Consider the following 16,301-nt stretch of genomic DNA (forward strand, 5'->3'; position numbering starts at 1 on the left):
GCCATTATCAATTGAACTGAAGCCAAACCAAACCGGAAAAACTTTTTTTGTTAATCTATTTTTAGCAGTGCCAGCCAACAACTGATTGCTTCATCCAGAAAATGTACATGTTTACATGATTTTATGGAATATCATCTCTCCTGCCTTGAAATTAAGCAATGAGCAGAAAACTACATATACAAAGTAAAATATCAGTCCACTGAACACCACTGACCTTTTATTTGCCTCAAGTGTTTTCCCCTGATGATTGAATGGAGAGGACTTAAGTAGAAATGCTGAGTCATAATGCACAGTTTCCATGTTTGGTAAAAACTAAGCACACAAACTCTGTCGAGTGCAGCGGTGGAGGGCTGATGATTTGGGCTTGTTTGCACCAGAACCTCTGCACTTTGAAGTTATTGAGCCAAATATACACTTTTGTACCAAAGGATTGTAAAGACAAATGTTGTTAAAGAGCCAATCAAAACTTTATAAATCCATAACATCATCATCTGAAATTTTCTAAATTGTTTAATAGGTTTGCAGTCCTAATGTATGTAAATCAAAAAGAATGATATATTTAACACTAATGAATGAAAACAATTGTGCAGCTCATGGTGACAGCTTATTGGAATAGCTCTGTAGACTTTTGATTGAGGGATTTCATGTTTGAGCAATTGGTTTTGGATTTGGTAAATTGGTTTTACTCTGGTTTTGGATGCCGTGGAAGGACTTTTGATCCTTTTTACTTTCAGAAAGGGCAACAATGGCAACAAAAAAGTATTTTTGTAAATAGGAGCCCCTAATCAGCATTTCAAAAGATTAAATTTTACCTGAACTCTCACCGCACTCCAAAAGGAGTTGAAAATGAGGCTTTGTGGATACAGAGCAGGACAAAAAAACAGAGAAAGAAGAAGGAAATTCAAACCATCTCATCCATTACTCATAAAGTAAATAGATCATATGTCCGGTGGCAAAAGCAGGAGAGGTGGATTAGCAGTGCCTGCCAACAACTGATCGTTTCATCCACAACATGCTGCTGTGGAATATAATCTCTCTTGCCTTGAAATTGAGCTGTTTGCATGTGATGATCATCATGAGACTGTCATACAACAGTCTTAGGTCAGAAGTATTACCAAATTTGTTGCAAGACTGACTGTTGCTCCTGTCTGCACAGAGCGTCACTGTTCTCAATGCCTCTCGGAAGATTTGTGGGTGATGAGTTACAACGTTTAATTTTCCTTTGAGTTAAAGTCTGTCTGGATCCAAATAAATTTTTGAACTGAATTTTGTTTACTCTAATGGACTTAAAACAGGAATGTCCCCTCCAAATCAGTTTAGCCTAACAAAATCTTTGAAAATGAGTTTTTTCTGCTGTATGTGATTTCAAATTGTTGCATGTTATCACAGTATTTTACCTACACTTTACAAATTTACATATTTTTCTGTTAAAGAAATAAATATTTAAAACAGTACTCCAGCTATTTCAGATGTACATTTTCTAAAAAAAAAAAAAAAAGGATCCTTTTTACATGTTTATCTTATTTGTAATTTTCGGACAGCCTCAGAGTGGCAGATTGTGTTGATGTTGATTTATCTTGTCTTTTCTGTGTGTCTCTGAAAAATGGAGGCAAACATAATTGATACATTTTCGCAAAGAGGACCCTCTTCCTTTCATGAGCTACTTCATGCTCCTCCCTGTGTGAACGCGGAAAGCGGGCGGAGCTCCTTGGACACTCGCAGTGGGTTCAGGACTTCCTCCTTCAGTCGGCGAGGTGGAGGAGCTTGTCAGTTTCAGCGCAGGTTCTGGGACAATAAAAGCAGCCATGGCGCCGGGCCTGTCCAGTCTAGTCGTGTTGGTCATCTGTGCCTCCATGTCCATCTGTGTGGTTGGTGAGTGTGGCTGATTAAACTGATAAACCGTCGCCGCTTTTCTTGACAGCTGGTTAGCCGCAGAGGTTAGCTTCAGGCGGGGTCTCTCACGGCACACTTCGGGGACGTCGTCAACCTACAGTTCCTTAATTAGAGGCTGACAGTCTCTGAAAAAACGGTTATTTTTTATTATGATGTTTTGTCCACACTAAAACGTGTTTCTTTAACGTATTTGTTTCAGCAATGTAAAGGAATACCAACCAATAAAATCACTTTAATGTGGGGCTGGTAGTTGGGAAAAGCCTACGACAAAATTAACTTGTTGAACTTTTAAGTAAACTAATTTAGCTACAAAGTGTTTGTATATGTATTCTGTTTATTTATATGGGTTATTTAGTTTTCTTTAAACAAATTGGGGTAAACATTAACCAGAGCGTTTTACTTTTACTGGAAAGGTTGGGGCCGCTTTCCCTATTTGTGATTGGACCCAAACCCTGGCAACAGGATGTAGGTCTATGTCACTTCCCGTCTGTCTAAGTTAATGTTTACGAATTTATTATAGAACTAGAGAAAATGTATGTGTTGCGCCTCATTATTTCATTTAGGAAAAACTAAGTTGTATGTAAGTTATATTTATTGTTCTAAATTATAGTTGTACGTTAAATTGTGTTAGTGAGAGTAACTTTTCTTATTGATTGTTCTTATTTACTAATAAGAACAAAATAAAATCAAACAAACAATCAACATACTGAACCAAGAATTCATTTCTGGCTGTAGTGAAGTGAATTCAAAGGAGCATTTCCACTTGAAAACCACATCTGCTCTTCAAAATATGAAATCTTCAACCACAAATGTATTTAATTATCTGTTTATCTACGTCAACTTATTTGAGGTAGATAAACAGAGTAATCATTGTTTACGTATGAATGCGTATGGGTGGTTTTGGTTTCAACTCTGAGTCTGTATAGATTTCAAGCCTAGCCATTATTAAGTAGGCTATTTCAGTGCACCACTTACATTACGTTGTGTGGTTGTATTGGTAAAGAGCATACAATTACTGCCTGCAGCAATACTTTTAAATATTATGTTATTCATTGAAAGTCTCACGGAACTAACAATACAAAAATAGTTCCAAGATCAAAAGCAGCATGAAAATAAGTCTGGTAAACAGCGATTAGAGATTAACCCTATATGATAAGGAAAACATAAAATGTAGTTGCTTTTGGCAGCATGTAAGTCTAAGAACAAAATAGAACTTGCTGACAAACTCCCACAAAGTTTTGCATGTCTTTACAGGACATTAATAAAGTATTCATTCATGTTTAACTTTTCCATTTTTTTGTCACATGGCAGCCACAAACCTCAGTGTATTTAATTTGGAATTTTATGTTACAGACCAATACAAAGTAATGCTGAATTGTAAAGGGAAGGTACGTGTGGTGATTTTTAAACATGCTTTGTAAATTCAAATCTCAAAGGTGTGGTAAACATTTGAATAAAGCTCCCCTAGTGGCTTTCCATCTGGGCAAGTTGTTCAGCATTATTCTCTTTTTTTTCACTCTAATTGAAACTTAGCTCAGAGTCAGCCCAGATGGAAAGTGTCTGAACATCAATTTTCCAATTGGAAGGTAACCTTCATCCCTAAGCCAAAGGCTTTTGGCAGCCTTTGAAAGGTTATCTTCCAGGCGTGATCAATATTTGGTTCCATCTTCCTACAGAAGTAAAGCATCCTTACAACATGAGACTACAATATAGATATGGTGTGTTCAGGATTGTGGGCAGTGTTTGTTTTCTGTCACTGCACACATTTTGTTTGCATTAGTGCCTAAAAGTTACCCTTTGGTTTGATTTGACCAGAGCACATTTTTCAGAGTTTTCATGTGTCCCATAATCCAGAAGTTTTCAAGTGTGGGAGAGGTATTGCCCATAAACATGATCATACTTCCCTGTTGTTTGTTTTTCATTTGGCCCAGACCAGTGATCTCAAACTCCAGTCCTCAAGGGCCAATGTGACGCAACTTTTAGATGTCTCTCTCTGGTTCTTCACACCTGGCTCCAATATTAGCTCTTTAGCAGCTGTAGGGCTTGACTACATGCTCGTAGTCAAGCGACTACTTCAGCGTTCACCTCAAGTGTGTTGGACAAAGGACAGATCTAAAAGTTGCAAGACTCTGCCCCTCAAGGACTGCAGTTTGAGATCTATTCATTTTGCCTGGCATAGACTTGGTGAAGACAGCTAAATGTGTCAGAGCTGTGGAGGAGCAGCATGGAAACAAGCTTGATTGACAGCACTAACTGCTGGTTCTGGTTGGTTATTTCTAGTTCGCACTGGGAGAAGGCAGATGTTTTTTTTTTCTTTTACAGATTATCTGCCTCATACCATTTACATATTTTAATAAATATGTAAAATAAAAAGATTTTTCATCCAAGTTATGTACTGCAGTTTTAAGAAAATGCTGCTTAATTTTAAAAGGTGATAGGAATGTTTTCTCTTAATGCACACACACGCACCCGCATGCGCGCACACGCACCCGCATGCGCGCACACGCACCCGCATACGCGCGCACACTCCTATCCTGTTCGCTGCAGACAACAGCCTGGAAACCCCAACTTTCTCAATGCCCTGTCGTTATAGAAACACTAAATTGAGGCGTCTGAAGTTTCCCTTTTTGTGATTTTACAATCTCCTATTCATTTTTACTCAAGGGTTATACACAAGAGAACAGCTGAGTATCTCGTCAGTTACTGTCTTCAAATATTTCTTTTCATTAAAAGGTGGATCCTACTATATCTGTTATTTAGACAGGTTTCATGTTGTTTCAACATGTATGTAAATTTGGTGCTAAATGTAAGTTCAAACATTTTCCTAGTGTAATTCATCGTATTGTCTGGGTTGATTTCAGGATTTGTTTTTTTCTTTCCTAAGGTGATTAACAGGATACGTTTAACCACATCAAACTGTCTTCTAAAAATATAAAGAAAATGTTCAAGAAGATGGTTAATTCCAATAAAGAATCTTTAAAATCCAAAATAAATGAATACGCCTTAAAGAATATGAAATGTAGACATTGTAAGTAATTGCACATTCAAGGGAAGCCTTATTGGTGTTTGTAAATTAATGCTATCTTTTAAAATTTCTTTGAGAAGCTGTTTCTTTGCAAGTAAACTAGTTGTATCTTTTATAGTGTGCCATATGTGCTTCTCTTTGTCTGTCAAGAAGAGGTATTTAAATCAATTATGGTATTTCTTTTGTCCTATGGCAGATAAAAAATTTTCATAGTGTCCCTTTGGGTACTCTTTAAAAATATATTTGTTTACCACAACCATTTAAAGCATGACTGAAAACTGCACCCTCGAAGCAAATCAAGTTAAATTGACTCCATTTAGAGGATTATCATTGTCATCACTGTTGCCTGCAAATCTGCTCCAACAGGAAGTTGTGTTGTGACTCTTAACTGGTGTAAGATGGTGCTGATGGTAGCTGAATGCTGCACTCCATGACCTGCAGTTTTCTAATTTTATTAAATCAGAATTTTTTTATTCAATGTCAACGTGTTTACTAGTTTAAGCAACTAGTAAACTTGAGGGTTTTATTATTCTACCACGTTTCAATGTATAAGATCAAAGCTTTTCTACTTTAAAGGGTTTAAATCAAGAAAAATAAAAAAATGATTTTTACGTGAATATCAAAGCTACAGAGTGTTCCAGGCCACATGTAAAAAAAACATTTAACTCAATCATTAATTATTGTTTCAATGCTATAAAATTTAACCATTTACTTGCCTCATTGCGTCCAGTATATTTATTTGCACATGAATTCTAATAAATTTATCTTGATGTCTTCTCCTACAGCATTGGATTTTGACTGTAAATCATACAGGGATGTATACAATAACTACCATAAATCTAAAGAGTGCAAGAGAGGATTTTGCTGTGGTTCCTGTACGAGCAGAGATTGCTGTTCCGATTTTAGTCGAAGACTCAGTGAAAGCGCTCAAGAAAGATGGTAGGTGATTTAATTTCTCTTTGTATCTTCATATATCAATTCACAATGTATATAAATGGGGAGCGAGTTGCTCCAGTAGTTGTAATTTTGCATTTGACTAACCTTTTGATTTTGATAATTGAGAATCTTAATCTTGAAAATAGTATATAAAAAGTTGGACGTTCTATTTCTTAAAAAATACATTTTAAAGATATTTGATATTTTCTATTTTTTTTTACTTGGTGTATTTGTTTTTTACAAATAAGTGCAGGTGATTTTTCAGAACAATATAATATGTGTGGGAGTCAAAAGATGTCAACAACAATTTAAACAGCCGACTAATGCTTATTTTTCATTAATATTAAAAATATCAGTAACATGTCATTAGCAGTATTATTAGATTGGTTTTGATTTTGAGAGAAAATTTAGCCTTTTTTATTTCAGTCGTTTTGCCCAAAATAACCAAAACTTTCATGTAATCAACATTTAGCCCAATTTCCACCAATTGAAACTGAAATTTTGTTCTGGTAGCGAATATAGGTGCTCATCTTTTTTTAGAAGGAACCTTTTGCCTTTCAGTAATGTTTTTCAGCTTTGAGTTTGAAATTTTAGTAATGTGATTCCATTAATAATTTACTACTTTATGATTTTATTGAAATCTAACCCAGAGTTGTCTTGATACTGAAATTTCAAACTCAAGACTGGCACTAAAAGAAGTGCTGCATACGATTCCATTTTTTTGATACCACAACAACATTTTTTGAAGGCACAGGATTCTTTCTGGTTGAGAAAACAAAATTACAACACGACAGTATTTTAGGGTATGGAAAATATCTAACTTAAAATAGCCACTTCCCTGTTTGGCAAAACAGGAAACGAACTAGAAAACATGCAAGTGAAAAGTGTAAATGTTGATATCCGGGCGCACTTTGGATTAAGTCCTTTTCTTCTTAAAGTTATTCTCTTACTATTTTATTTGATTATAACTGCTTATCTCTAGTATACCATATATACTTCTCTTTTTCTGTCAATTTGCTGTAGATACAAATGAGTTTTAATGAAGAGGGACAAATGAAGGATTATTTCACACTAAAATAAAAAAGAATGGATCGGTTACCTACAGAGCTGACATATTCAGCGTCAATCGTGTACAAGTTCTGTCTTTCTGGTAATTTTGCAAGGTATTGTCTTATCAACTATAGTAGTAGGGTCAATAACTTTTGTTTGCAACTTCTTTCTACCCTGTTTGCCTCAGTTGGCAATGCAGTAAAACAGAGACTGTAACAGTTTAGAGTTTCATAACTGGGAAGTGCATCAAGATGCAGAAAGATGCAGGTTGTATAAATGAACTGAAGTGTCCATGAAACTAATATTTATACAGATAGTGTTATATGTGGTCTGGCAGGTTTACTTTCATACTGAAGCAGATGCAAGAGCTTTACTCACCTTTTAAATTGCTTGCAAACATTAGTGCCATGGCTTTAGCACAGCTAGTTTTTGGCATTTTATTTTTTTTCTGTCTGCTTCATATAGAAAGTAATGTCAAACAATGGTTTTGTGTTTGCTGTGGCAACCAAATGGGATTGCTCTTGTTTGTTTATTAATTTTTTTTCTGAATTTTCCTGTTTGTTTAAAACCTACTTCATTTTATTGTTCTTGTGAGAGGGAAGTGGGTTAGTGTCTCTGTTGTTGCAGTGCTGGTGCTGGAACAAATGCAGCAAGTTGCATTTGTTGCATTTGTTTCCCCAACAAATGCAGCAAGTTGCATTTGTTGCATTTGTTTCCCCAACAAATGCAGCAAATGGAAAAGTTGGGGAAATCTGGATAGGTAACTTTGTAGAACCACTTTCAGAACAAAATTACTTGATATTGTAGTTTTCTGAATAAATTGTCTCTCACACTGTTTTTGAGGACTTTGGGGCAGCTCTTCTTTAGAGTTCAGCTTGAATTTATTGGTGGTTGCAGATATGTGTTTAAACCAGGCGCTAGAAAATTTCACACCTTCTTTTGGTTTGATTCGCTTCAAATCTGCATGCTTGGAAGCATAAACCACCTAAACAGTTTCTCACTGTGGAGTATTACCTAACGATAGTGATCTAGTATGTTGCTGTGGACATGAGAATGATGCAATAGTACTGAAACACTGAATCAGATTTCTGCTGAGAGATTACATATTCATTTATGTCTGTTTTTCTGTCTTCTTTTTATTTTTTTAGTGATGATAAATTCCTTGAAGTCAGGGATTCCTCACCTGTGGTCATAATTTCTGGTGTCGTGGGCTCCGTCCTTTTTCTTCTTCTCATCGTCTGCTGCTGCATCTGTCCCTGCTGCTGTATTTACAAGATGTGCCGCAGGCCGCAGCGTAAGTAGTTCCCAGGAAACACCTGATTCATTTATGGCTTGTAGTAAGTTTATTCAGTTTTAGAATTGGTTTTTGGAACAAAAAGGTACAAACACCCGATTTGATGTCCCCCCTATAACTATTTAAACCTTAAATACCACTCTCCTTTCAGGACTCTACACTAACTTAACTTTTTCCACTGGTGCACCAACATTTTTTCACTGACTTTTGTTTCAGATTAGAACAAAAATTGATTTGGAACAGAAAATCTGAATAATTCTTCAAATGTGACCTTCCCAAAAATAAGATCAGATTTGCAACCTTATTGGTTACAAACACACACGATCAGTGCATTTTTATTATTATTTCTAAGATATTCAATATCAATTTACTATTTGCATCTGTAAATTAATAACAATCAGCCTCAAAAGCACAATTGATGAAATCTTTGCTGGACCTCCTTCGATACTCTAAACTTAACCAAATATTAATCAATGATTATAATAATCGTTATCTTGTCATGTAAAAATTAATTTAAAAATAGTTTTTTGATAAGTTTGGATAGTAAACATATATTACTTTCTTTTCCAGAAGTACCTGGGATCTATAAGTTGTTGCTGTTTGTTAATAATAATAATTAATATTACCTGGCACATTAACATATCCAACTAGCTAATCATTGGAATAAAAACTAAATGGAAATAGGGCATTGACATTTTGCAGGTATTTGCTGCAGTGTCTGCATCGTGCTGCTGCACACATGTAGGCTTCCTGCACACAACCAATAAGAAACACACTAGAGCTGTTTGCAAGCCTTCTCAGTGCATGTAGTGGTGTGGCACCTGGCTTGAACATAGTCAGAAGAGAACTTGCACTCGTGTGTTGGAGTGTAAGACAGAACATCAGGGGACTCATTTCAGAACGGTTGGCCCACCCACCACCTGACTTCCATTACAGAAATAGCACAGACGTGACATTGAGGGAAGGCTGAGCAGAGATTCATGAAGCATGATAAGTAAAGTTCTGTTTTGTCGTCATCCTTTGGGATTATGACACATTCAGTCATCAAAGATAATTACTGCTTGTGGTATGAGCCAAACTTGATAATGTTGCTTATTTTCTTGGCAATGTGCTTTAGTAAATTTGGTTTAGTAGCTGAAGCCTTTTGGGAAGTATATTGAGCTCCTGTTGGAGCGCTGAGATGCATAGTATCTCAGTGTTTTCATCTTACAGATCTTTACAGCTTTGCTCACACTTTTTTAAGATCATAAAACTGTTTTTTTGATATACAAAAATGAGCTAATTAAATGCAAGAAGCAGTTTTTAAATACACATTTCTTGTATTAATGAGATAATAAGCTATCTAATCTACCTGACCTTGTTAGAAAAAGAAACTGCCCTCTTAATCTAGCTGATTCTTCCAATCTTGGCAGCAACAACTGTCAAGTGTTGGCGATAGCTGCCACATATCTTTTACTTCAAAACCTTAATTGAGTCATCAAACTGGACTTGGACAATTGTCTTGCTGCAGAACCCAAATGTGCTTGTGCAGAAAGTCACATTACATTCAGGATTCAGGATTTTCTGGTAGAGAGCAAAATTCATGGATCAATAGTGAAAAGTTTTCCAGTTTCTGAAACAGCAAAACAGTCCCAGAGGAACTATATGCTGTTAACTTTTACACCAGATGTAAAAAATAATATATACCTTCTGAAAAATTGTTCCTTTTGTCTTACATTTGCACTAAATGTTTTTCCAAAACTCTTCAGACTTATCAAGAATCTGAAAAATCTTGGCTGCAGCAGGAGGAATTTTGTTTGGCAGGCCGCTTCAGGGAAAATCACTACCGTTCCATGTTTCCTTTGTTTATGACGTAACTGTGGTTGGTGGAGTCACAGAAACCTAGAAAAGGCTTTGATTGGGTTTCCTCAAATGTATGAATGTGTGATATCTTCATGTTTGCTAGGCTATGTTTAAATGATTTCTTGATAATGTAAAGCTTGGCAGTGAGGTGTTTCTTCTCTAAGTTCAATAGAGAAATTTGACTTAGCTTTCCAGGAAATAGTTGCTTTGGACAGCTTTTTCCATCTTATAACAGAAGTAGTCTGAGAACAGCTTTTTGTGACATTCAATTTTTTGTAACTCTGGAAATTTTAAGTGTGACTATAAAGTATATGACAAAAGAAATTTGAAATGAAGCCAATATTTTTTTATAGCATAGTATTTCAGTATTTACGTCTGGGTGAATGTGGAAAAAGAAAAATGGAGTACGAAAAACTATTTGATTTTCCAGATTTTTTATTTTTTTTTTATCTTCAGTTTTTTTAAAAGGACTGAAGTCTAACAGTAAATAATTCCAGCGTTATCTAAACTGCAAATGTCAGGAACTAGTTGATGTGCTTTATGTTTGAACTGCCACATTACTCATTGACTTATTCTGGGTCTTGACAAAATGTCAATCTAAAACTGTTGTGGTTTTGAAGTTCTACAAACAAAAAAGAGGCAGAAGACACTGTTTTACAGAAACTGTGTCTATTCTGGAATTATCCAGTCCATACATGACAAGTGAATAGGTTACATAATTTGAACTGGAGCATCCATACAACATTCTCTTTAAACCAGAAGCCAGTTCCAGTATTGTGTTGTTTGCTGAATTGCGGGATGAAGCAATATCTGTTTAAGCGGATCAAAGTGAATGCTTGTTTACTTATTGACATTTTGAAAGGAAATGTCTAGAGACTCCAAAATTAAAACCACTGACTAATTGCTAGTAACCTGTTGACCTAACATGATTGTTGTACTGTAGCTGCTGTTACTGACATCTATTTGTCTGCTTGTAAAATTTTTATTTATTTTTGTTGGAGATTGATATTTTTAACAGAAAGTTGAGTGCTACTGGCACAGTAAAGGTTGAAAATCTCCTATAGTCCTTTTATAAGATTTACTGAAAACAAGAAATATTTCTGATGAAAAATGTGCAATGAGATCATTGTTTTAGTAATACAATGGCTGTACACTTGTAGGTTTTTTTTCTGAATTAAAGTAAATAACTAGTATGATGCACAAGTGCATAACTTTCTGTGGCATGTGGTTTCTTTCGCTAAATGTGATCCCAGACGTAAATATGCCGCTAAACATTTGATGTTAAGATTTAACCGCAGTTGTTGTCTGGCTCTGACCAATTGGAGGTGTTTGTTTATAATTTTAGACAATACTGACAGTATTTTTACCCAAAAAGCCCCTTCATCCAGCAGATTAAGTGGAGAAACAAATGGTCAGACACTGTAGAGAAGGATAGAGAACCACAAGACAAATAAAATGCAATACAGAAAATACTAAAAGCTCCCACTAAAAAAAAAAAAGCTACTCCATTTTTTTTAAGCATAAAACACAAGTAAGTCTGACAATGTGGCTTTCTGGCCGTGCATTCTGGGATCAGACGCAGGAATGCTCAGTCTGAGTCATTGCTTCTTCTTGAGGGGAAACCTCAAGAACTGTTGACGTCACATACAGGAAGCAGTTGTGAAGATGCCCACCCTTTAAAGGATAGATATAGACATTTTATTCACCTCGGTCTTCAAGCAGAAATAGTGATTTCTTTCATTATAGATATTGATTTGTCATTTTTATTTTATTTTTTTATTTTTGAAAAATGACTTCTATTCAGTAGAAGACCTAAACTTGTTGTCATACACTCATGTTTTATGCTCACTTATAAATCATAACTGACTACTGTCTGATCTTTAACTGTTTCAGTCTTTCTAAAAAAAAATCTTTATCAGCATTAATGAGTACAGAAACACTCCTTATGCCAAAATAATGATAAAACAAAAAGTTTGCTTATTCTCAGACGTGAATGAGATAAGAGATTCAAATAAATTCATGATGCTGTAAATTAACATTTATTTAACATCTTGTGGTTTCTGTTGATGAGTATAGTTATGTGTTATATCTATTTTAACATTTCCATGTTTCCTTTTGATTTATCACATTCAGTGAAATCGGTACTGAAAACAAATACTATTTTCAGTACTTGTTTTCAGTCAAACTTCCTTTGATTGTGTTCCTTGGAGTCTTTCCTACTGAAACCTGTTATGAGAATTGTGCATTTTATTTTTTTCTGACACCCATTATCCTTGCATGTGGTTTTCTTACAGCTGTGGTAGCTACTACCACCCATACCACAGTGGTGACCTCTGCTCCTCAGCAGTACCCCCAGCAGCCAATGTCAGTGCCTGGACAGCCCCACCCCTACCAGGCGGCCCAGTATCCACCCTACCAGCCCATGCCAGTTCAGCCTGGCTATGGAACACACCCCATGCCTACGTCGCCTTATAAAGGACAAGCATTTACCCCAGGACCACCACCACCTTATCAGGAAGCCAGTGAGTGTGAATTGTTACTTGCGTCCATATTAACAAGAAAAGCCTTGAAGCTGGCCACATGTGTGTGGTTGTCTTAAATGAATATATCCAGACTACATAATTTTTTTTAAAACTATAACTGCCATGCAAATGTTATCACATATCTCAAATTTACATAAAAGTATTTAGTCAGCCTTTTTCTCAGTGTCGTATTTGTGTCCCTCTATAGCTATACAAGATTTCTCAATTTCTGCTGCCGTCAAGTTAAAATTTCCTCTGAACAACTTTCTTCGAGTGTTAGCAGTGATCCAGAGGATAAATATTTCATTAATGTGTTGTCTGGTTTGCAGTAATAAAACAGCACTTTTCACTAATCTTATGGTTGGATAATAAGATTAAGAACAAAACATATTTTTGTTGTTGCGCTCATGTTTCAAAGTCAATATTTTAGTAGGTAAGAGGGTGTTTGAATTAAACATGTTTAACTTGCCAGATGTATGGTTTTTGATTAAAATTGGATAAATTGTGAATAATTAATTACACACCCTGCAATTATCTTGATTAAAATTTTAGTCAAGTTCCGCCAGTGCTTAAAATGCATCATTAAATATGCCTTTAACTCGAATGTTGCGACAACTGATTTTTCAGCTTACTGCTGATTTTGCAAGCCTGCATGCTTTCGTGTCATCTTGTTACTCCAGAATAGCAGAAGAGGAGGTGGATTAACTACTAGGTTATATCTGAGGGGTTTTTTTAGTAAAAGGAAACGGATAATTTCCGTTTACTGAATGTTGTAGACCTCTTATGTGGGTAAAGGATATTTCTGGCCAATTCATTCTTATGCTTTTCCCTTCTATTTCCAGTCGGTCCGGCCTACCCTCCCAATCAGCCCATGCCTTACAGCCAGGCTGCGTTCAACCCCGGACAGCCAGCGTATCCTCTACATCCTCCCACCTACCCACAGCCAAATGCTCCATCCTCTCACTCTGACTTCCTGGCACAGCCTGCATACAACCCAGATTATGTTGCACCACCCACAACCGGGTAAAAGTACTTCATACCATAAATAAACTACAACGTTCCTGACATTAGCAAAACCTGAAGAGAAAGTGTTTCGGTTTGATGGTAAACATGGCAATGTAATATAATGTTGAGCATCTGTTGTGGTCAGTTGTCTCGAAATAGAACGTGTTGATGCCCTTTGACTTATTTTACATAGACATTCAGGATACATTTATGCATATATGTAAGAATTGTCTGATTTCAGTTTGTTTGTGGGTCCTTACACATCTTGGGGGAATGAGACATGAAGCCCTGTCTGACTTGAGTTTTTAAAAAGTGCAGAAATCTTTCAGCTTTATGAAGATGCCTCAAAACTTCCTGTTTGCCTTTTAAGTCCAGCTGAACCTACTGGACTCCCTCATTCACCTTCAGACTTTGAACAAGGTGCTTTCATGTCTGTGCTCAACACCTCAGATATCTGCCAGGTTCTTGCAGAAGTGCATTGAGCATGTTCTTTCTTGTCATACTCTTGTTTTTATAGTGTTGCGAAAAGTGTGTATTAGTTTTTAATACACTGCTGAAATGCTTTTTTTCAAAGCATTCTTTATAAAAGGGAACACTTACTTTTTCATCAGTTAGGAAAATATCATAAAAAATAAAACAATAGCTTATATGTGGTAGAGTTTATAGGGTTTGGTTTTTATTACAGTTGCACCAATGTTTCATCCAGTCAATAAATCGGCTTGGATTTACTTCACTTTGGGAGATCTGATTGGTTGATGCTAACATGTTCAGTCCCTCTTGTCCACCGATCTTATCTGTCTATACTGTGAGAGTGACTTGATTGACAGACACTCCTCTGAGGTCATGTTTGCAGTTTACAATAGTTGCCCCACTGTTGCCAACTCTGTGACCTTGTTATATTTAGCAGGATTTCAGACTTCCGAAACTGTCGGAAATCTGAACCAAAATCTAAATCGGTAGGTTAGGCTTTTTTAGCCAGAAAACTGCAATCGGTGCACCCGTAGTTTTTGATTGTCAAATGTACATCTGAACACTTTTGCATCTGTAGCTTCATTTAGTGTTACTTCAGGACTTTTCTCTTTGGTCTACCAAATATTCAGTCTTAACCAAAAAGGAGAAATGTTACATATTTGAAATGCAAGACACAAATGTGCCTTCATAGCATGGTTGTGGCTGGCTTGAGAAGTTTAAGTTATTTTGAATTTTTGAACTGTTAATTATTTGAGTGCCATAGTATAAATTACTATAATTTATTATTTGTAATAAATTATAATAATTTACTATCCTTTTCATTTCAAACAACGTACCCTGTTTACATGACAAATTACTTCATGTCTTTGTCATTCAGACATTCAGATTAGAGATTAATACATTTTATATGTTTTAACTCAAATTAGACAGTAAAATCATGTATTTCTATAAAATATCCTTGTACCTTAATTGCACAATTTAATTTATGAATAGTTGATGCTTTTTTCCAGCTTTTGTGTATTTCCTGTGAAATTTTGTGCGGTTTCTGTATGTATGTGTTTTCTTTGTTCGGTTGCCACTAAAAAAAACTCAACTGTTTTTGCCATTGACTCAAGTCATTTGAAAATGTTTTTTTGGGTTTTTTTTCGTAAAGCATGATAGTAAAAACAAGTTGTTCTTGGTTTGCCTTTTGTTTTAAACTAGCTGGGTATCTTTTTTGTTTTTCAGATTCATTTGAATCATTGTCACTGGGAAAAAAAGCAACAGCTAAGGTTTTACTGTTTTTCATCTTGTGATCCAAAATATTTTTCTTGTCATATGTAAATATATGTACCATTTATTTTACAGACTTCCATAAAATATATTTTTTCTGCTTGCATCTGGTTGTTTAAATTGACTTTCAGTGAAAGGGTTACTGTATAAGGCATTTAAATATTTTGGTTGTGCCCTTTGGAAAATAAAATTGAGAAGAGGAAGGAAAAGGAAAGATGGGTGTTATGATCTTATTATTAAAAACTGCAGCAACCACCATTGTTTCAATCACAGCTGCACATCTTTTTTGGTGTATTCTTACCGGATCCACATGTCTTAAGCACTAAAACTTTTGTTCAGTTTTCTCTGAAAAGAAAGTTCATGCTCAGTCAGGTTGGATAGAGAGTGTCTATAATCACCAATTTTCAAATCTTGCTAAATATTTTTAATTGAATTTATGTCGGGACATTCTATCATGGTTATTCTTTTATCTAAACTTTTGGGATGCTGCATTATTGGAGTCGGATGCTTAACTACAAGAGCACAAAACTGCAGAGACTGGGTGGATGCTTGAAACAGAGGTTTAGAGCAAATTTGGGTGGAGTCACTTATTGCAATCACATGTTGCACAAGAGGAAAAAAAATACCCTGAAAGTTATTTTAACTAAATCTGAATGTGGTTATGGCCAGAGTTTCTGTACAAGTAGGTCTTATTGTCTGTTTTGAGTTAGAAAAAGTAAAGAAATGTCACTTTAATGAAGACTAATCTCACTACTCTTAAGTTATAGGGGACATACTGACACATTCATGTAAGGTTTAATTGTTCTTTGGTAAACCTTACTGTTCATTTTATAAAATATAGCACTATTATTCTAAAAGCGGGTCAAATTATATAATGTGGTGAGAAATCGAGATCTAAATCATAAATGGTATATTGTTAAAGGGTGAAACTATCCAGAAAATCTCGATCTTTCCAATTCTGCTATTAATGCTCCTTTCACTGTCAAGCATA

General features: G+C 35.5%; 1 protein-coding gene across 1 annotated transcript; it reads left to right on the top strand.

Annotated features, from left to right (window-relative positions):
- The first annotated feature begins 1,733 nt into the window (after positions 1–1,733).
- On the top strand, positions 1,734–15,524 carry LOC129358151 (protein shisa-5-like). Its single transcript, XM_055027015.1, has 5 exons — positions 1,734–1,872; positions 5,704–5,857; positions 8,053–8,198; positions 12,335–12,562; positions 13,405–15,524. Exons 1-5 carry the CDS (start codon positions 1,806–1,808, stop codon positions 13,587–13,589), a joined length of 780 nt encoding a protein of 259 aa, XP_054882990.1. The 5' UTR covers positions 1,734–1,805; the 3' UTR covers positions 13,590–15,524.
- The last annotated feature ends 777 nt before the right edge of the window (positions 15,525–16,301 follow it).

This window comes from Poeciliopsis prolifica, unplaced genomic scaffold (assembly GCF_027474105.1).
Source record: "Poeciliopsis prolifica strain line A6 unplaced genomic scaffold, Auburn_PproV2 SCAFFOLD003, whole genome shotgun sequence".
Taxonomy (NCBI): domain Eukaryota; kingdom Metazoa; phylum Chordata; class Actinopteri; order Cyprinodontiformes; family Poeciliidae; genus Poeciliopsis; species Poeciliopsis prolifica.

Coding starts and splice junctions, on each gene's coding strand:
- LOC129358151 (XM_055027015.1), top strand. CDS start 1,806: ATGGCGCCGGGCCTGTCCAGTCTAGTCGTGTTGGTCATCTGTGCCTCC. Junction 5,858..8,052: donor GAAAGCGCTCAAGAAAGATG/GTAGGTGATTTA, acceptor TTATTTTTTTAG/TGATGATAAATTCCTTGAAG. Junction 12,563..13,404: donor ACCACCTTATCAGGAAGCCA/GTGAGTGTGAAT, acceptor TTCTATTTCCAG/TCGGTCCGGCCTACCCTCCC.